This window comes from Mytilus californianus, unplaced genomic scaffold, assembly GCF_021869535.1.
Source record: "Mytilus californianus isolate M0D057914Y unplaced genomic scaffold, xbMytCali1.0.p SCAF_8, whole genome shotgun sequence".
NCBI lineage: Eukaryota > Metazoa > Mollusca > Bivalvia > Mytilida > Mytilidae > Mytilus > Mytilus californianus.
The window spans coordinates 111,971,217-111,995,240 of NW_026262734.1; the positions used below are offsets into that span (position 1 = coordinate 111,971,217).

General features: G+C 33.1%; 1 protein-coding gene across 13 annotated transcripts in view; it reads right to left on the reverse strand.

The window, feature by feature from the left end:
* LOC127711594 (uncharacterized) overlaps window positions 1-24,024 on the reverse strand; it is an 84,835-nt gene that overhangs the window by 32,788 nt on the left and 28,023 nt on the right. For 12 of the 13 annotated variants that reach the window (XM_052217685.1, XM_052217686.1, XM_052217683.1 and 9 more), the window contains 2 exons: window positions 21,328-21,397; window positions 17,590-17,922 (listed from right to left, as the gene is read on the reverse strand). In XM_052217685.1, coding sequence (XP_052073645.1) covers window positions 17,590-17,922; window positions 21,328-21,397 — 403 coding nt within the window. The remainder of the gene's footprint in view (window positions 1-17,589; window positions 17,923-21,327; window positions 21,398-24,024) is intronic. The other variant, XM_052217691.1, reaches the window with a different exon arrangement.

Below are 24,024 nucleotides of genomic sequence, written 5' to 3' on the forward strand. Positions count from 1 at the left end.
AGTCAGATATGTTTTTACTCGGATTTACATATACTTGTATGCGATTTTCGGCATAAAGCTAGCGGTTGAACAAAATAAACATCGCTGTCATGAATAATAAAGATGAGAATGAATTTTGAGATCGTTTGGGAATTTTGAGATCGTTTGGGAATTTTGCTCCCAACATTTGAAAAAATGTAGGGTTTTTAAAAAATCAACGAAAAAAACAACACCGGACATTCGGACCGGAATTCAACAAAATTTTATGAGACCTATCCATTATTCACCGGATTTGTCCGACGGTCCGACGTAGTCTGAAATAGTCGTCAAACTGATATGTTCTGATAGTAATGAAACTTCATATCAAATATCAATGATCTGTTACAAGTAGTTCATATCAAACTAACTTAAGCAGAAAACTTTTAATTAAAAATTGCTAGTTTATTCAAAGTTGCTGGACCATGACCTACCGGACAGGGCCTCGAAATAGTCATCCAGCTAATGTGAACTGATAGTAATGCAACTTTATATTAAATATTAATGACATATCACAAGTAGATCCTATTAAACTAACTTAAGCAGAAATCTTAACAATTGTTGACGCTATCACCGCCAAGCAATCTGTCTCGCTTTCCACGACTTTCGTCTCAGGAGAGACAAAAACCTATAGTTTTAACTGCATGTTAATAACTTCAATTTAGTGAACTATTTAAAAACAAGAGTGGAAACGTTGAAATGTCTCGCCTGCTTTACTGACCATTGATTTTATGTTGAAAGTCTCAAAGATAAAGGTTTTACTAAAAGCATTACAGAAACTTAACATTTTAAAAAATCTATAACAATGAGGGGAAAGTCAGATAAATTGTAACAGACAGACATATATATACCTTACAATTCTTCCTTACACCATGTACACCAAGTATAGCTGACCTATTGTTATTAGTATTTAGTATTTGAAAAACAGACCAAAACACAAAAACTTAACATTGACAATTGAACCATACAAATGAGGTCAAGGTCAGATGATACCTTCCTGACAGATATGTTTTAGAACAGAGCCACCCTCTAAATTTTATTAGAGAAAACGACAATTGCGATTATAATTTTTTCCTTTTTTGTTTGTTCCTATTTTCATATTCATGATATTATCTAGTTATACATGTATCAACTGAGACATACCACATCTCAAATAAAAAAATATATAATAACACGTATTTATGTCCTGCGACTTTCTGTCCTACAGTTTGCATACCTGCCAACTGTCACTATTTGCTGGGGATTTCCCAAATGAAAGTTCCTAAACGGAATTTTGAAAGAGCAATTTTCAAAATGATTTTGTTCACAATTTAAAACAAAACAATCAATTAACAATGGCTATAGGTTTATAAAAGTATGAATAAGCAAATTAACAACATTAAAATGAATTTGAAAGCCCCTTAAAAGGTTTTGTAGAACTATGAGAGCCATCTTGCACATGAAATCCCCCATGGCCATTTTGAAATGTTGACAGGTAAGAGTTTGTGTTTTTTGCTGTTGCAAGAATTCTTTTCTTCTGTAAAAATTGTGTTCATTGAGGAAACAAGGTATGACAAATATAAGCTAGCATCTGTAACAATACTATTAATAGTACATGTAGTACCTGCACAACCAAAATGTACTAATAAATAGATTGCTGATGTAGAATGGGCATTCACTTGTTATGATGTGGCCAATTAAATATGTGGAATGGAACTGCTTTTGTGTTCAACGCCTCACACCATTCCGAAACATACTGTGAAATTAAAATTTTTCGCACTCACATGTACCAAATATTTCAACCTAATACTTCCCCACCCAATGATTGAGTACAACGCCCACTCACAAGTACCAGTCATGTCGACCCACCACTTCACAACCCAGTGGCAATATGGCAATGATTGAGTACTTACTACCCATGCTCATATCTAACCATTTGTTTGTGATTGACTATATAAAAAAAAATATGTTTTTGTGTGTTGTTGTTCAGGGTAAAAAATAAGAGATTGACTTTGGTACCCAATTGCAAGGAAAAAATCCTTTCAAATTGAAGATTTTAACATTGAATGTCGATGATGTTGAAGGATCCATTCCCTTGGCAAATCTTTTCCAGTCCGCTTTTATCGACATGACATGTATAGCAAACCCCCTTTCTCATGGAATTTCGACATGACATGTATAGCAAACCCCCTTTCTCTGGATATCGACATGACATATATATAGCAAACCCCCTTTCTCTGGGATATCGACATGACATGTATAGCAAACCCCCTTTCTCTGGATATCGACATGACATATATATAGCAAACCCCCTTTCTCTGGGATATCGACATGACATGTATAGCAAACCCTCTTTCTCTGGATATCGACATGACATGTATAGCAAACCCCCTTTCTCTGAGATATCGACATGACATATATAGCAAACCCCCTTTCTCTGGGATATCGACATGACATGTATAGCAAACCCCCTTTCTCTGGGATATCAACATGACATGTATAGCAAACCCCTTTTCTCTGGGATATCGACATGACATCTATAGAAAACCCCCTTTCTCTGGGATATCGACATGACATCCATAGAAAACCACCTTTCTCTGGGATTATGCAACTGAATCATTACCATTTTAGCAATATGTATTATATGTATAAAGTTAAACGGGTGCAGGTCGTTTCGTAACCTGGTCGTTTCGTAACTAGTCGATTCGTAACTAGCTAGTTCATTTTGTAACTGAAACGTTTCGTAACCTTATAACAATATTTAATAATATGAGTTGTTATGGAAATAATGTTAATTAAATATTTCGATTAAAAATAATAAATCAGGCTTTATGCCAGTATAAATATGCAAACAAAGGACAACATAGTGAAGTTAATATTCTAAAGGATGACGATTAAAAACAAAAAAAAACGCCGGTCTACCGGTCCCCAGCCCACGTGAAAAGGAGGAATGTTATTCAATAATTGCATGTAATAGTAAGAAAAAAAAGTAGAAAATATTTTTTTTCAGATCAGAAGCCATTTTTTTAATACTCTTCTTAATCACTTTACACCTAATTACTTTTTACCACCTGTCATAAAACCATTAAGCGTAATCATCAATTAGCCAAGAATTTTAAATTTTAAAAATTATTAGATTCACAGTTTTTAAGTATATATATATATAACAAGAACAAAACTCGAGAAATTTATTTTGGCTTCAATATATAGACAATTTTGAGATATAAACAATTCCAGAGACAAAACTAATAGAGACACACTTTAAAACCATATATAATTACATGAGGTACGAAACGTCTCGGTTACAAATCAACCTAGTTACGAATCGACCAGGTACGAAACGACCAGGTTAAGAAACGACTAGCATTCGTATAAACCCAGTACGAAGGAAGTTCCAATCCATGACAAACAAATGGAAGTTTTTAACGACCTTGACTGGCTATACAGCCCTTGCACGGTCGGCTCCACTCCATGTTTGATGTATCCCGCCTTTTCTACCAAGGGATGAATAGACGCAGGGGAGTGAAACGTAGCCTATGCTTAAAAGTTTTCTGCAGATGATCAGATTTTCAGTTTGATCTTCTTATTCCTTATTCCACAAGGAATAAAAAGATCAAACTGAAAATATGTGTATATTTTGAATAGGCACTATGTAAATGATTCACTCGCACTAATATGTGTAAATAGAGCTCGATTATGGTGTTTTGTTTTATTTTAACATTTAGGTGTATATCCTTTCTATTTTTAAGACATTTTAAACATTAAAATACTTATGCTAGATTGTATATAGACCCTTTTATTATTTTATTATTTTACTTTTTAATTAATTATACCAGTAAAAGTAAGGGCTTTTAATACCGTGTGACACGGATGCTCCGATATCGGAGGAATCTACTTAGAGAAGAAGAAAACCGTAATAAATATTTTACAAAGCATTGTTAAGGATGTTCGCTATTCTGTTTCAAAATAACAAACTTTTTTTAAAGACTGTTATAAATTGATAGTATATAAATAAAGAAACTAAAAAAGCAGAAAAAAATGAAGGGTCCGTGTGCTTGTTTTCGAGATATATAAGCCATTGAAAATTTGGCGGGAAATAATTCTCTCTAGACTTTTCATACATTTAACATTGGCACCTTTTTTCTTTCAAAAACGATGAAAAAATAACAAGGATTTTATAAGATTTTCAAAGATAACATTTAAAACTATATGAAATCAAATTCTGGAAAAAAAAGTAGCGGTAAAGGATGCTCGTGCCTCTTGTTTTAGAATTTTTGCCAGATATTCGAAATCCTCTGGTTTTATCCATGTAGTGCCATTAAACATTTTTGCCAACCCCCTACTTTTCTTTGAAGGGTAGTTGAACTTGGCTACTCTGTTTCAAAATAACAAACTTGTTTAAAGACTGTTATGAATTGATGGTATATAAATAAAGATACTAAAAAAGCAGAAAAAATGAAGGGTCCGTGTGCTTGTTCTCGAGATATAAGCCATTGAAAATTTGGCGGGAAATAATTCTTTCTAAACTTTTCATACATTTGAAATTGGCACGTTTTTTCTTTAAAAAACGATGAAAAAATAACAAGGATTTTATAAGATTTTCAAAGATAACATTTAAAACTATATGAAATCAAATTCTGGAAAAAAAGTAGTGGTTAAGGATGCTCGCTCCTCTTGTTTTAGAATTTTTGCCAGATATTCGAAATCCGCTGGTTTTATCCATGTAGTGCCATTAAACATTTTTGCCCATTAACCCCTACTTTTCTTTGAAGGGTAGTTGAACTTGGCTATTTGGCCGAACAACTTTCCCTATGTTTTAAGTGTAAACTGTATTTGAAATTTATTGGTCTGTACAGAAGAAGTCCGGTATGGTTTCGGAAGCTTGTTTAAGATAAACTACTAGCATTGTAATGGTATAAGCACAGTCTATACAGGACAGCAACATTGGAATAAGGAGAAAGTTAACAAAGGCTTAAACATATGGGATGTCAACAAAAAATGTGTACGCGGTTGGGACGAAATAAAATTAAATCATTCAGATCCCGTTACATTTTTTTCTTTCAATTTCATTCTGAAATAAATTATTTTCTCGAAATTTACAATCAAACGATTCATTAAATACCTGTGGCCTCATAGTAAACGAATGATCGGTGCTTCGATGGAGGTAAATCCAGAAAAACGCTTGGAACGCAAACAAGTTATAATAGATATTTTCATTAACCTATTTATTCAAACGGCAAAACGATTAAAAGAACAGAGTTCCAATCGCCGCCCCCCCTTTTTTTCCCGCGTTGTACATATTGTATCTATCAATGGCCATTATAACTTAAACACATTTGCTTCTTCGTTGATTTATTTTTATAAACATCGTCAATAGAGAAATGTAGGCTTGAGAGCAAATGCAATGCAATTTCCGATATAATTAATATTTCATAGGGGCATAAATCTTTTAAAAATATTTGATCGGCACTGACTGTCGAAATTATCCAGGACAATGCTGATATAAACCTTTAATATAAATGATATAAATTATTTAAAGATCTGGCTAAAATTGTACATGTGAGAGCGCTTACAAATGCAATTTTCCATATAATAAATATTTCCAAGGGGCATAACTCTTTTAAAAATAAAAACTGATTTTCAAACTTGTCAGCGACAATGCTGATATAAACCTAATATATAAGTTTTATAAAAATCTGGCAAGAATTGTACACGTGAGAGAGGTAACAAGACCGCGGATGAACAAACGGACGGACGCCCGGTATTTCTATGTCCCCCACAACGCATCGCGCGGGGGACAAAAATCCAACGAGATCTTAAAATCATGTTGATTTTAGATTCATATTAATTTGCACTTTGGTCTTCGGGGATGTGTGTGTTTTTGGTATTTTGAGTTCGACGTGATGTACAGGTACAGCTGATAAAAAACGCACCTTTGCACAAAGTGGGAAGACAAAACGACTCACAGACGATTAGCAAAAGTGCCTTTAGGGGGAGTGGCATATTGCTCACATAGACTTCAGGAAAAGCCAGAGAGTATTCGCAGTGTTATAAGGACAAGTATACAAGTGTTTATATAAATTAAAAGGGTTGTTATTTCTGTGTGTGCATATATATATTGAAATGTGGGATATACAATTAAAACAGCAGCTGGCGAATTAACGACACACAAAACCAAAGACATCTAGATAACACGTGACTAATGTAGGATGGACGAGTATTGTTTTACTGCTAATTTGTAGTTTTAGTTAAGATTCATTGGTCCTTTGAATTGGAAATTTAATAGGTATATTTAGTATGGCAAGTATTAAATCAATCAAATTATAACATCAAATGTTCACAACAAATGTCAGATTATAGAAAAAACAGCAACATATTTCAGTCTCCTAGCACGTATTTGTTAGTCTCTAAACTTCTTGTATTTCAGGAGAAAACGCAATCCATTATGAAATAAGGAGATGTGGTATGATTGCCAATGAGACAACTTTCCATCCTAGTTTCCATCAAAGACCAAATGACGTAGATGTTAGCTTGCTTACGCTGCTACATTTGAGATTTCCCAATAACCATTCCACTATGAACTACTTATTCAAAAAGATATTTTGTCACCAAATGATTTATAAAATAGAAAATCATCATCCATGCTAATATATATTTTGCTCCCTTGACTAAATGCTGGGAGCATATTGTTTTACCCATGTCCGTTCGACAATCCGTTCCGCACTTTGTATATAGGGTTTATATGGCAGATTCTTATGACTACAGTTTTTAAACTTAAAATCTTAAATTATATATATGTACCTGGTGTTAGTATATACACACATTAAAGATGAGCATCTTTTCAGATGTTTTTTTTATGACAGGTTGCTGAATTTGGCATTTTGATAAAATATTGCGCCAAATTTTTGTTTACCTATATTGAGGGTACATTTATATTCTTAGGATCATTTTTTCAATAATTTTCCACGAATGACAGAATGTTGAAATTTGTCTATTTAAGTGAAATTTGGCATACAGTTTGCAAGGTTTATCCGAATACTACGCACACAACCTACACGTTTACATCATACAGAGTACTTTTTATTTAGAATGTGTATTTTATCAGGATGTTGATTTTCTTTTTAATTTTCACAACTAACAGAATGTTTAACATTTTTTTGATAGCTGCATCAAATGTTTCTTTTAGACACAACTATTTCAAATGGTATTGCATCGTCCTGAAAATGCATGAAGTATTTGCCACTGGACGTTAAGCAACCGCCAATCAATCAATTCAAATTTTACTTCAACATCACTGTTTTCGAAAGAAAATGTTTGAAGCACTTTTTTTTATTCATGCATGGATACATCGGTGACATCACCATTGTGTAGTTTGGTAGGGTAAAGTTGAAGATTCAGTTTTGAAAAGCTAAAAGTGCACCCAGTTAGGACGAAATAAAATTAACTCGGTCGAATGTTATATTGAATTATTAGGAAATTTACGACAGGGGGAATGAAAATAAAATAACAAACACCGTTCAGATCCCGTTACATATTTTTTTTTCAATACCTCTGAAAAAAAATATGATGGTAACATATGTGTTTCTATACATGCATGTATTCAGTATACAATCCTGGATATTATGTTAATTTTTAGTCTTTCTCCGTATATAAGAACACAGCCATCCATTGAAAAATCTAAAAAACTAAGTTAAAAAAAATGCATTTTCCCTATATATCTATATAATTTAATTTTGGATGTAACGCGTCTTCTGATTGGCTGACGTTGTTTTGTTTATCAGCTCATAGAAATAATTTTCATGTGACCGTGAAGTCATCAACGTTTTTTCATGGTTTACTCCGGTTTAAAATGAAATTTAGAATTAAATTATAAGAAATGACTGTAATATTTTTTCTGTCTATGCGAAATAACATAAAAAATGTGGTGCACACTACGCGGGTTATTCAGTGTGCACCACATTTTTGGTGTTATTTCTTCATAGACAGAAAAAATATTACAGTCATTCCTTAAAGTAAATTTGTCGCCAAAATTGACGTTCTCTTATAAAAAAACAAAAATAGTGACCCCCATTTTTGATTTCATATTCCGATGTAATTCGATTCAAAGTACCAGTGTGCCAAAATTACTCAGTTGAATTATATGGAAATTATCAAAACGAATAACAGTTAATATAAGAATATCAGTATTTAAACGTGAAAATAACATGGATGGATGTATAAGTGTTTTATGTCCAGTGTCAAATATTTCATGTAAATCAGGACGAGAAGTTCAACGTGAGTTAATTTGATATCAATATGAATATTGATTTTGCATGATCGACATGCTGAGCAGGATTTGAAACGTGAAAATTCATAAGGCACCCGTGGTCAACTATGGTAAGCATGGTAAGAGCCTCCAGAAAAACGAGCCTCCTCGTTTTGATTATGTGATTACTTGGCCGTTTTTATAATGGTTATTTGATTACCAGACCAAAAATGTCATGATTATTTGATAACCTAGGACTGTATTTTTGATTATTTGATTATCTTGTTTAAAAAAAATGAATAATGATTATGTGATTATATTGGCAAAAAATTTGTGATTATATGATTACTTGGACCCCCCCCCCCCCCCCCCCCCCCCCCATGAGGGGCATCAAAGAAATGTCACCCAATGCGTGCACAATTTTCAGCCATTGCCTAGTAAATACGTATGCATAGCTAATAAGCAGCAAATGTCATGTGATGACCAAGTATGGTTTGCTCCTGTCAGGGATCGAACCCACGTACTACCTCCCTCACTTAACGCGAGCACATATCCTCCAAGGCAATTACCAAGTCTGGTTTTCTCCTGCCATGGATCGAAACCACTACCTCCCACACTTAACGTGAGCACATATCCTCCATGACATCGGGGTAGTTTCAAAAATTTACAACAGACACCTCTTAATCTATATGAACATGTTTAAAGAAAACAAAACTGTTCCCCTCTCACAGATTGATAGAAATTTAATCTCGTTTTTCAATTATTGTTTATAGATATAAGCAGATGTGGTATGAGTGCCAATGAGACAACTCTCCATCCAAGTCACAATTTAAAAAAAGTAAACCATTATAGGTCAAAGTACTGTCTTCAACACGGAGCCTTGGCTCACACCGCACAGCAAGCAATAAAGGGCCCCAAGAAATTACTAGTGTAAAACCATTCAAACGGGAAAACCGACGGTCTAATCTATATAAGAAACAAGAAACGAGAAACACTTGTAAACCACATCAACAAACGACAACTACTGAACATCAGATTCCTGACTAAGGACAGATGCAAACAATTGCAGCGTGTTTAAACGTTTTAATGGTACCAAACCTTTAACCTTATCTGAAACAATAGTGTAACATCACAACATAGAAAGACACACTATAAAATATCAATTGAAATGGCTTAACTCAATCAAAAGACATATTAATACATATCAACATACACTGAACGAATAAATTTGATCAATGATACAATGTATATACAAAATCAATAAGATAAGGGATGAATAATTAAATTAACAGTATTATACCGCTGTGAAATGTTAAACAATTTCAGAAAAACAACAATAACCATGAACAAAAATCCGTCATTCCCAATAATATTATACACAGGTAAATAAAAATAATTTTGTTGTTAGATATACAGTTTAAAAGGAGAAAGGAATTATTTTACATAGTTCGAAGAAGTGAAAATTTATAGTAATACCAAACACTTATCAATGTTGATATATAGAATATCAAAAACAGTTAATAATAAAAAATCATGCATCAGAGACTAAAATCAACTAAAACACATCCCAGGGATTTAGTATTTTAACGTCATGGACAGTCAAAGAAGACATGGCTTGTGCAATGCCAAAAATAAATGTATCGACAGGCAGTAGGATAGTTAGGAGTTAACCTCTTAATAGATAAAAATGAACGTGGGTGTTTAGTCTTGTATAAAAAAAAAAGGTATGAATGCCAATGAGACCAACTATCCACCAAAGTTCAAATTAAGTGGATGTAACCAATTATTTGCAACCGTGTGGCCTTCAACAATGATAAAACCCATATAGTCGGCTATAAATGTCCCGACATGAAAAATATGAAACAATTCAATTTGAAGAAACTAACAGCCTAATTTATAACAAAACAATCTACGAAAAACAAATATGACAGACACGAACCAACGACAATCACTGAACAACAGGCTCCTGATTTTGCTTGTTGGCGGGGTTTTGCATGTTTGTGAGCACTCAACCCTCCCCCTAACATGGGACAGTGGTGTAACAGCACAACATAAGAACAAACTATAAAAATCAGTTGAAAAAGGCTTAACTCATCAGATCAATACAAAGAAGAAAACCCTCAGACATAAACACAGACCGGACGTGGTAGGGTATCTATCCATCCCTCATCCCTAAGAACAAATAGCACACTAAGTACAGATCTGAGAGTACACAGTAACTGACAGTTATATGTAGTTCAGTGCTATAACAACTAACAAAAAATCATGTTTTTAAGATTAAAATATCAATCAGTTCACATTCAACATCCAATGGATTTAGGATAAAGACGTCAGAGAAAAAAAACATGACCTTGTGCAATGCCAGAGGAGCATCACCGTCCAAAAAAGGAAAATTAACAATAGGGAGAGAAAAATCATCCCTTTTGTTGGAAATTTTTGTGTAAAGTTTCTTGTGTAAAATTGAAATATCTGAATCTAGGAAATGACACTTATTGCTGTTAAAATTTGATTTATTTAAAGTAAATTGCTGTGGGTAAATTTCGGCAGTATACTTAGAGAATTCTTGATTATTTAACGAAAAGTATCAAGATAACAGTAAGTGTTATTGAATTTATCAATTAAATGGAATTTAGACGGATCTTTACTGAGTTTGTCCATAAACTTATTCATAACAGTACAGGAATAACTTAAAGTCAAAAGGGCACAATTGGTGCCAATAGGAATACCTACAATCTGTCGATAAACCTTACTGCCGAAACGTACATAAATGTTTTCCCGGAGAAAATTCATGGCTGAATCATCTTATCACACCTCCAGTAAGTATATATAGGACATTTACTTTTTTCGTTTGAGAAAAAGGCTTTACATGAGTTACAGCAACGTATTACTTAATCTTTTATGTATTTCCAAATTATTTTGCGAAATGTGATATGCGAATATCAACAATATTGAGACATTTATTCAAATAGGAATTAAGTGACTTTTTGTCAAATTTCTCCCGTTTACACAATTTTTTACCATAGGATGAAAGAGCAACTATAAATTGACGACACTCTTCTCAATTTATTTTCGACGGAGGACGATATTCAGCATTTTAAACAAAAATAGTAATCCTTTGAGAGTGGAAAGTAACCAAGACCATATGATATACTATGTTTAAGTCTGTGGTATCCTCATGATACATATAGAAAATCTTGACATATTTCAAATTTGCATATTTGGAAAAAAAAAGATATAAGGTATGTAAAAAGTAAAATAACAAAATACCGAACTCCAAGGAAAACTCAAAAACGGAAAGTCCCTTAACAAATGGCAAAATCAAAATCAAACGAATGGAAAATAACTGGCATATTCCTGACTTGGTACAGGCATTTTCCTAGGTAGAAACTGGTGGATTGAACCTGGTATTACAGCTAACTAAACCTCTCACTTGTATGACAGTCGCATAAAATTCCTTGTATTGACAATAATGTGTGACCAAAGCAAAACAGACAATAATAGGTAAAAATGTCCAAAATTGGGTATAGTAGTCAATATTGTGTAATTATCTTAATCACTATAAAACAAACAACTATGTCAACTAAAAAAACCAAAATGGCATGTAAACACACAATAGACAAAGCTAACGCGACGTTTACCTTAAGGATGTTCGCTACTTTGTTTAAAAAAAACAAGCTCTTTAAAAGACTTATATAAATTAATAGTATATAAATAACGGAACTAAAGAAGTAGAAAAAAATGAAGGATCCGTAACCTTGTTTTCGAGATATAAGCCATTGCACCTTTTTTCTTTCAAAAACTTTGAAAAAAAAGGGTTTTATATTATTTCAAATATGGCTTTTTTAAACTAAATGTTATAAAATTATGAAAAGAAAAGAAGGGGTTACCGGGTAAAATATTTATCAGCACTACATGGATAAAACTAGAGGACTACGAGTATCTGACACTATATCAAAAACAGGAGTAGCGAACTGAATAAAACTGTACGTGTATGAATCTTTTTAATCTAAAACGATTTTCAAACTGAACTGACATGATTAAACAAAACGATGTTCAAACTGAACTGGACTGAATTATACATATAGCGATTTTAAGGAGGAGAAAAAAATGTATAATCAAAGTCATGGCAAAAAATAAAACTTGATAAAACAAAATCATCAGTCTACAAAACACAAAAAGAAAAGTAAAGACTGAGAAACACAAACCCCGCCACAAAGCGAAGGCGATCTTAGGTGCTTCAGAAGGGTAAGCAGATCCTGCTCCACATGTGAAAACAGGTAACTTCTTTCATTCCTATTCAATATATACCGTTTTCTAGGGCTTTTTGCCCCTGTTAAACAAGCCCCGGGTCCCAAGTATCCCTATGAAAATCAGAAGATACAGAAAATCTGGCAGGACAAACACAATTTGTTAAATGAATCCTTATAGGAGTTTTTGCGCCTACTGACGATTTTTTACACCAAAATATATTTTTTTCTTTGTAAAGTGTGTTAGGTATGGATCAAACATTCCTACACCAGATTCCTTAGATTCTTTATGAAACTATTGCAACAGGGTTGCTTTTGGTTTCCAGAGAACAAAACCAGTACAGTAATTTAGATGTGGTGAAAAATCCAGATTTAATGACGCATACCATGCAGTCAAAGGTTTTAAATGGTAGAGAAGCATTACAGTTATATTACATCATCAATCGATCAGGTATCACTCATTACCATGGGTTGTAGTATTCACATAACTGGAAACGTTTAACTAATACGGTTAACAGATTATAACAATGTCCTTTTCAATACCGACCCTGGTATCATTCCGAGACTCCCATATCAGCCCTGGTCGCTAGCCCATGGCTCTGATGGGTCAAGGGATGACGTCATGGGCCATACGGAAAAGGAGATGGTCTAATTTATTGATCACCTATTATACAAATGCTTAAAAAAGTGAAGAAAAAACATATTATTTGGTCTGGCAGGGCAAACATTTTTTCCTCCGCAGAAATTTTAATCGACGTTTACAAAATCAGCAGGAGTCGGTTTCACAAAAAAAAACTTACGACTAAGATCAGGAGTCGGTTTCACAAAAAAACTTACGACTAAGATTTATCGTAAGTATACTGAATTGTTCATGACTTACGATCAATCTTAATCGTAAGTTTTTTTTGTGAAACCGACTCCAGCTCCCTCGTCCGTCATTGTTAGAAACGCCACTGACGTCATTCATAACAGAACACACTTATCGGTTGTTTGCCTGGGCAGAACTAATCGGTGATTTTCCCCCGGACAGAATTATGACTAGAACAAATCTAAGTGTATTCCATATGCAAAACATAATGTTTGCGTTACAAATATGTGATAGTACATAAAAATTGAATGCACTTATTTTGTGAAAACTTCTGGTTCATATAAACAATAGTTGTTTCTACAATATTTCATGTGTGCGTCCATGTTTTTTTATCATAATAAGCCTTTATGTTTTTAATATCTAATCTACTTTTCAAGAGTGATATTTTATCACGACAGATATTGTCATGGTTACTATTTATAATGTTGACCATGGAGACAATTTCCTATCTTGTCACAATTGCACTCTCTTGAATTCTATTTATTAGCGTGTGATATGTTCAATACATGGAGATCAATACACAACTTGCATATTATATAATATCAGAAGGAAAATGTTTGATATTTATGAATACAATAATTTCAAGTAAACGCTGTGAACAGAAATGAAGTAGTGTCCCTTTCCTTAATCATTTTTTGTCAAATTAATGCTTGAAATGGTTTGTTTCACGAAATAATACATATTTATTGATGCATGTCATCAGCGATGGTTTCAAGATACCGATTCATTTTACCACTGAGGTGCAATTTTAGATATTGAAGAGCCTTTTTGATTATCGTATACTTTGGCCAAAAATTTCAACATGTTTTAATACAATCAAAATATAATTCGGCGCTAAATGTTGAAATCATTTTGATACAACATTATCAATTGGACATCACAAATCAAAATAAACTATTATGTACCAGATAGATAATATAAAACCTTAGTTCAAACATAATTTTGGTCTTTCTTATGAATATATTTCCTATATATCTTTAGATAAATACTCATAAGTTGCAAAATTCTGTCAAACTTTCGGTTTTTGGTTATCGTCAGGCTTTTATAATGTGGACAACTGTTACAAATTACGTAAAGATTGGCATACTTTTTGAAATAGTCCTTATTAATTCAGGTGATATTGGCACTACCTCTGTGATCTTAAAGTCAAATATATCTATTAATATGAATTCGCATGTACAAACGCATGAGTCACGCAATAGACACACGGTCTTCCAAAATAGAGAGGTGTCTATGCTATATATATATGTGTCAAGATCAAGAATGTCTTGAGCATTAAAATATAATATAAGGTTTGGCTCCCTCTTCCTCTCCTTATTCACATGTTACCACTCACCCTTTGTAAAGCATGGTGCAATACAATTTGAACCGTTTATGTTGTTAATTCAAAAGTTCCCGGGTCCACTACTGATAAAGCTTAGCGAACCAAAATAGGCTTCCGCGAGTTATATTTTCCGTTAGAACAATTTATCTAGTCAACTTAACCTATTGCTGTCCTAAACGTTGCATAAAATACGCGAAAATTATAATGTATGCATTAGTTTGATCATGGCATGATTAGGAAAATGAAAATAGATGAGGTCTTGCTTTTTAAATTTGAACTATTCATCAAAGAACAAAGACAACAATAATTGCTTACATCCACTTCATTTGAACTTTGGTGGATAGTTGTCTCAATTGCAATCATACTACATCTCCTTATTTTTAAATGTATTTTTAAAATATTGAAAATAAGAAAAGTGTACGATGTGATTTTCTTTAAGGAAAAGGGACAACCACCGCGTACGAGTATAGAATGATAGTCTCATAAACTTCTCCAGTCTGGTATTTAGGGAAGGTGTATGTTCAGTGTAAAACACTTTTCACCTATCCAGTTGTCCTTTTCGATCCTCTGTGCTAACATAACCTACTCACTTGATCATTTGCTAAATATGTTATCTTCTTAAATGTGGCTGAAATGTTTTATCACTCGAAGTACGAAGCAACTGCAAGATACTTCCTGCAGTCGATAGATGCATGAAAATCTATATTATTCATTCGCCAGCCCATAAGATCTATGGACGATCCAAATTAACAGTACGTCAGTATTTAGTGTAGTAGATACTTAACAAGCAGTTATCGATTAAGCTAGGGATTCGAAGTACTTCTCTAGCTCAATCGGTTCGGGTGCTGACTTGTAACATAGAGGTTCCGGAGGAGGCAATGGGATTTTCTAGTGAAAATCATGCTCTCCGTTTACAACAGTAGTACATCAACGATCATGACAGCACGTGTACTCGCGCGAATTGGAGTTAACAGTGTGTAAGTGGGTAGCTGTATCAAGTATAATGGAATTATTGTAAACAGTTCGCAATCACAAAACATGCTTCCCACTATATCTAACGTATTTGAAAAACATGTTGCCAATCATTTTTATCTTTATCTGTCAAAATATAAACTATTACACGAGGCACAATCCGGATTAAGATCAAACCACTCACTCCAAACAGCCCTTACCAAATTGATAGATAACTGGCTTAAATATATTGATGACGGTAATGTTGTAGGAACAGTCTTTCTAGATCTGAAACAAGCATTTGATTTTGTTGATCACCTCATTCTCTGCCAACTATTACATTTATACAAAATCTCAGATCATTTATGATCTTCTACAAACAATAATCTAGCGGTAGTGAGGCCTAATCCAATTTGATTATAACATCATTTACATATAGCTCCTTTTTTTGTATACTATAAATGATATATAAACTCTCTAACTCTTTCATGTCTGTTTAACGTTTTTGTATAATGTATTGTATTGTTTGTTTTGTTTTTCTTGATCTACAGACAATCATTTAGCATGAAATTTTAATAAATTGTTCAAAAATTGTAATATCTGTAATACTTCTTCATGTTCTTCAGTATTTTTTATGTGAGGGCCTCAATATAGATTAGTGAATGCTTATTGAGTCATCCTCTTTAAATAAAGTCATTATTATTTACTGTAATTATTTTTTATTATTATTATTATCATTATTATTATTATTAACACACCTGAAATCAACACAAATGCAATACTTTGCTAAAACCTTACGTTACTAGAACCTTTTTTTTTTATTTCTTCAATCTTATTGAAATTAAATCCTTGAATTACTCCCGTTCTGATATGTCGCGCATCAAGGATTTAACGAAACCCGATAGAGAGGTCAAATTTCGTAACATAGATTCACGAACGTTTTATTTGAATAACATTAATTTTTCGTCCAATCAGAATTGATCTCTTAAAGGAATTGATGCGCGACATATCAGAACGGGAGCAATTCAAGGATTTAATTTTAATTAGATTGTTATTTCTTAAAATTTAATTGACATTTACACTGGGTTTTTTTTCACGCCAAAAACTTGTATAACTACCATGTTTTGCATTTAGATAAAGAAAAAAACTTAAATTTATTCGCTGTGATAAAGGTTAAGGGATAATCAATGGCCTGAAATAATAATCTTATAATACGCCTCACAGATTATTTCACACCACAAAGCAGGAATGTACATAACTCTATAAAATACCATCATTTTTTAAATGTTTTTGTTGATACACAATATTTTATTAGTCCAATCATGTTACCCTATGCTGGTCAGAGTAAATGTATTAATTAGGAAATATGGGATATTTAACATAACAGCAGTATAATATAGTTAGATCAGTTTGAATAAATGACCTTTTGAAAATAGCATACTTGGTACATATCAATGGTCCAGAGAAATAAAAAGTAATTCTTAAATTGAAATACACTGAAACATTTTTGACGACAAATTCATATAGTAATTATAAATAGAGGCTGCTGGGAGTCTGAATCACTCGAAAGATGTATTTTGCCATGCTATGAAATTTATTTATTAAAACAAAAGAAATAAAAAAACAGACATTTCCATCTAAGGAACATTTCTGCATAACTTGGGTTAAATTCCTTTCATCTATTCTTAAATAGAAATCAATGCAGTATTTTCCATAGCGTTTCAATGTAAACTTTGATCTCTGCTGACAGCCTTTTGCATTTTTGAAATAAGCAACACTTGTTACTGGCCATCCCATGATCCATGTTTCATTGAAATTCAGTCAGAAATTTAGGAAGTGTTTACATTTAAAGATACTGAGGAATTGTGTGTGCACACAACTATATATTCAAATATTACAAGTTAGTGTACATGGCTCATTCTACATCTATTTCAACAAATGTTTAGCTGAAACTACTTACTAATCTCGTGTGCTTGGCAACTTATGTGTTCGTCCCTGATTTCAGTACTCATCATTCTCTTGACAAGCTCTTGAACACAACTATTGTTTGGTTCAGATTCCTGTAAGACATCCTTTAACAAATGGAAGGTAGGATATGGTCGTTCAGTTAAGATACCCAGTAGAACCTTGTTACGTTCACGTTGTGTGGTTGGTTTGATAATTTCTTCTCTGTCCTCTATCATTAAAATACATCTGGAAATGAGGTTATCTAGAACCATCTTGTCAAGTACTGTGTTATCTAATAACTCATCATAGTAACGAGTAAGGCCATGATGTCCGTGATGTTCCTGATCTGAAATGTATTAAATCTGATGTAAGACACCCACGGAGTCCCTTGCATGTTCATTGGATTATTATGTCTTTTATTTGTATTACTCCAGTGTGCTTGGATTAATTTCCTAATTTTTTAAAATTATTGTTGGGATAGGTAATTGAATGTTCCTTCGATTTTTTTTTTATATTTTCCTGTTTGTCGTTAGAGATACGGCAGCTGTTATTGTGAGATTTGAAATCATTTTTCACATATTTTACAATAGCTTGCGTTTGCTTGGATTTGTTTACTGGAAGCTTTATATAATTTTTGGAATTGGTACCCATAACATACTGTTAGAATTAAAAAAGAAATAGCGATTTGTCATTCCATTGGATTTTGACCATCAAATAAATAAAAGTTTTTGTGAATGGTATGCACAAGCTCTAGTATGCTCAAATTACTAAGAACTTAATATTGTTATATTGGACTTTTAACAGTCATATTGGACGAAACATTTATACGCCTAATGGCGTTCTACTGCATGTTTTTTCTATTGTATGAAAATAAGAAGAGGTGGTATGATTGCGAATTAATCAACTCTCCACCAGACACTGAATGACGTAGAAAGTATAGGTCACTTTAATGACGTTACGCACGTTATTGCCATAAAGTGTCGAAATCATGCACACGGAGTATACGTATAATAATCTTAGTATGCGTTTTTGAACACTTCGTGAGAATATGAAATTCGTAAAAACTTGCAGAAATATTAATGAAATATTTTATTTATGATTTTATTAGCGAATACTTGCTGATTTAACGATCGAACTGATATTTAATAAAAAAATTAATTGTTTTCATCATGGTCAGATTCCAGAAAATGTTAATTCATGAAACTTTATGAGATTTTTTTTACATACGGTTATATATTATTGCGTTTTGATAAATACTGCTTAATAAATTACATGGATACATCATTTAAAAATCGGGTTTTTAGAGCATTCACGCCACAAATAAAAACGCAACGGTATTTAGTAAATGTTTTGCAAGAATGTCCGATATCGAATTTTGCCGTTTTTTACAGGTAAAAAATCAGTTGCAACATCAGTAATTAAAATATTCGAGTTCAAGTATGTAAGATAGTGCTTTTTCGTAATTGTACTTGAACGCTTTAAACAATTGTGTACTTTCTGATAGTTTACTAACTCAATAAAACCTCGTTTTTGAACAAATCTAATGTCTTGCAAGTTTGTCCACTCAACTCGTACGTTTTGAACGTTGTCGGTGTATAGGTACGCTATTGTAATGTCTTTACAAAAGCAAATCGAAAGGCTTTCATATTCCTTATTTAAACGTTTTTAAATATATAAGAAATTAAAATGTTTATGCGATGATGTGTTTTTGTATTTTTTAGATGCTTTTAAAATAAAAAGTTGTGTTCAACCTCATCGGCAGTTCTAAGATTAGAGAACTAAACAAAATAAAATACTCTCATAAGTTATATGCAAATGATAGAAGCGAAGATAATATTAATAATTTTTTTCATAACCTATATGAATAAAATATCTTATTTTTTTTTAGATAAGTAATATGAAAATTTCAAAACTTAAAAATTCGTGGACCAGAATCGCAAAATACGTCATTTATGTCCACACGTTTCATACAGGTGTAACAAGACAACTGTTGTACCTTGATTTTGATTTAGTTATTATATATTTCCCATAAATCTCATTTTTCAAAATTTGATTTACCAGTTATTAAAATTGGTGAGGTGTTGATTACTACTATTTGATCATGTTTATATAAATTATTAAGTATGATTCTATTCACTTGTAACCAGATTTCCACTGCTTCATTTAAATCAAAATTGAGGGCCGCTTCCTTTGTATCGGTAATAAATGTAAATCTTTGTATTTTATTACATTTCAAACCTTATTATCTTTCTCACACACTTAAACATATCAATCTTAGCAACAATGGGCAACACTCATTTAGCATGGCAAGCTGAGACCCGAATGTAAATCAATCCAAACAAAAAAACTAACGGTCTGATTTATGTACAAAACAATAAACGAAAAAACAAATACGATATACAGCAAAATAAACGGCAACCACTGAATTACAGGCTCCTGACTAGAGAAAAGTAAATACAGAATGTGCCGAGAATAAACCTGTGTGGGGTTGCATAATCCTACCATAAGCTTAGATAACTTATTAACTTACGATAAAATGTCTTCTTAATTCTCCATTTTATTCTTGCAACAATTTCAATATTCCGATAAACACGAAGCATGCGCATTTGAATCCGCAGCTTATTATATTTGTTTACTGTCTAAATTAATTAATGGAAATTGGTACATGTATAATTGAATTAACCCTGAGAAATTGATTGAATTCAAACTGTTCAACACCCATGCATCTGTCATGCGTGCTGATACTAATAATTGATTTATTAACTCTGTTGTCATACTAATGTTTGTTTTGACTTCATGGATTCCACTGACTTTTTTGGTAGATAGTATCGAGTAGATATATTCGCGGGTTAATATAAAAATGAGGAGATGTGGCATGATTGACAATGAGACAACATTCAACCAGAGACAAAATGACATAGAGGTTAACAGCTAAAGGCCACCCTACGGACTTCAACAATGCGCAAAACCAATGTCGTATCACGAAATAACAAATGTTGAACAATTCACAGGAGAAAACTAACGACCTGATTTATGTACAAAATAATGAACGAAAAACAAAGATGATATACAGCAACCCATGATCACCACTGAATTACATGCTCCTGACTTTGGACAGGCACATACAGAATGTGGCGGAGTTAAACTATTTTGCTGGCGCAACCCTCCCTTAACTTATGACACTGGTGTAACAGTACAACATAAGAGCAAGTCAATATTTGATTAATGAAATGATGTTTGTTTACCTACCAGAGGCAAATATATCATGCATATTCAGGACGATGACAAATCTACAATTACTGCAATCAGTAGATCCTCGAAAGTGAGTCGACCAGGATGAAGGACTTAAATGTCTATTGACACTGGAAAATGAGGGTAGTTTTGGGCTGGAACCAAATTGTTTCCTTGCAATCGTCCACCTTCAAACCAATCGATAAGTTGTTGCAAAGATGGTACGCGTAGAAAGTGTTTGACTCTCACTATACACATGTCATCAGATTTAACGTCATCATTCTGACTTGACATGGTTTTGTATTTATACAGCCCGCAAAGTCAAACGAACGTCGCACTTCAGCAATTGTGTTACTGCCGGACAGGATTAATCTAATTGATGACTTTATATCTAAAACTTTGTCAATCCTTGTAGTAAAATCATATTACACAATTAGCCGCAATTTTGAAATATTGAACGTTCGATACATTAATGGCAAGTACTTTATTACATGTACTACACATTTAGAATAATAAGTACCTTTGACTTCACTGTGTTTTTGTTGTTGCGCTGTGTCTTGTTGCTTAGGGAACTCCTTCTTTTCTGATTTCTAAAAAACGTATTTGTTTTAATTACTTTCAATTATATCACTATATTAAACAGTGTACTTTATAATGAACATGAGTACAAAGTGTCAAGCGGATGTCAATGCAAACTACCTTTCACCAAGACGCTACGTATTAATATGGGTTGTTAGACACAAGTCATATTTTTTTCAGGGAGAGTGGACTGCATCAGAGAGCAAGAAACACATAAGCTACTTATAAATGGAAACAGTAGTACGCGCGATCAAATAATTTCTGAAGGATCTTATAGGTCAATCCGTTTTGATAAGCTCAGACAGCAGAACGGTGGTCCAGGACATTAACAAACAAAAGAAAACAAATAGAACCTTTAAGGTTGCTTCCATAATGTGAAAGAAAAATATCATGAGCAGAACAAAATTAAGCGCTTACAAAATTTTCAAACTATTTTTTACATTTGTGGTGCCAACCCCTGATCTATTTGCTTGCCTCGACAGAATACCTTCAAACAAAAATGTTTGATTATGAATTCAAAATCTTCAACTGTTTATCGTAGATGTCTCAGAAATACCTGCGAGGCAAATGTATCCATATGTTAATCCACCACTTTGCGTGATTCACAAAGAATTGCAAAATATGAAGTAGCTTCAACGCCAGATTCAACTGTAATATACATTGTGGATAAAGACACCCCACCACACAAAACAATTTCATAGTAGTTTCAGTCATACAATTGATCTTTCCAAGGCGAAAGTTTTTCGAAAGAACTTAATGAAAACCTTTTAGTTTTCAGTCGTACTGAAAAAAAAGTATAACAAAAATACTGAACTCCAAGGCAAATTCAAAAAGGGGTAGTCCATAAAAACCGACATAATCAAACGCTGTCAATCACCGGAACATGTGAAAACAACTGCCATATTCCTGATTTAGTACAGGCAGATCCCAGAAAGACAAAAGTTCCAAATTAAAGTAATAATGTAGCTGGTGTTGTTCACAAGAGATTATTCCCAATCAACAATTTTTCACCTGTTGGCAGATTGTTTATCTCATTTGATTGGTAATTAATTGCAATAAGTGACAATTTCAGTGTAAAGATCTATTTTTCCAATGTTTTACCTCGGTTTGATACTATTGAAGCAGGTAACACCTTTATATTACAATACATATGAAATGGGTTTTTAACTCTAGACCACATACATCAAAATTATAACCTGAATGAGATTTGCAGTTGGTTTTAAACTGATTGCAAAAAGTGCATGTTGAACCTCTTGAAAACTTTGAGTTGAAAACGCAGTTGAAAAAAGCGTCGTTATAATTAAGAGGATACAGCTTACATCAAATGTGGTTTTCTCAGGTATTTCGAAAAGTAACAATATCCCGGCCGTTTTTTTATAGGAACTTGTCGTGTTGTTCGTGGTATGTTCGCTTTCACCCGGGTATGTCATAATTGATTAAAAGTGAACGGGATTGTGGTTAGAATAATTAGAAGACATATCGGTCATCTGTAAATTAAGACATAAGTAGTCTACCAATGTTCAAATCTCACGAATCCAATGAGGAGACATATCAAGGTAACAAACAGAATCTAATAACATAAACGGTATCATTTTTTCTGCACCAGGTGCGTATTTTGACCATTAATGTCTCTTCAGTTTTCCAAGAGGCAAAAATATGTGAAAATCCAAAACTTATCAAAAAGATGAAGACCTATAAATAAAAAAGGACACAAAAGTATAGCCAAAGCCGGGCAAGGAATCAGAGCTTTGTATAAGGGAGATATATTCCTTAATTTAAAATAATTTCCAAAATTTTGTAACAGCAAATTTAAATAAAAAAAAATCCGTATTTTCATGCCATTACCGAAGTACTGCCTATTGGGCTGGTGATACCCGCGTGGACTATCAGTCCACCAGCAGAGGCATCGACCCAGTGGTAGTAATAACATAAACGGTACCAATATTTCTGTACTAGATGCGCCTTTCGACAATCAATGTCTCTTCAGAGATGCTCGAGGCAAAACCATTGAGATTCGAATAAACTCCAAAAGTAGCGAGACTCACGGCCAAAGATAGGGTGAAAGTCAAATATCCGATAGCTGAATGCAGAAATACCGAGTCACGTCATAAATTATACGACCAAAAGCAACACAATAGTATGGATTCAAATAAGGGTAAACTGTAAAGTAAATAAAGAGATACACAACTTCAGCACCTGTAATCTATACCTCAAGACCATCTTGTATTATATGTTGGAAGTAGACACTGCATTTTTGTCTATTAGGTCTTGGTCTTTTCTGATGAACTTTTTGCAAAAATGTTTTGCTCAAACATACAAAGTTTCAATTGCACCATACCGAGCAGTCTAAAGTGCAGAAATTTGTAAATCACGTCTAGTTAATTAGAGCAAATGCTTTTGAACCTAAAACAGTATGCTTAAACGGTTGAGTACGAATATTTAAAATAAAAATGAAAAAAAGAAAAATATGTTACTCAAAATATAAATTAATGAGATATTTATACTAAATATCAGGCAAGTTAACACCAGCATAGCGTCTTGAAATTTAAGTGGAGGTGTTTCGTACCCGCTTTTGAACTGATGCACGTTCTGACAAATGAGCAGCATTAGAAAAATACTTGTCTATAAGTGGTAAAGA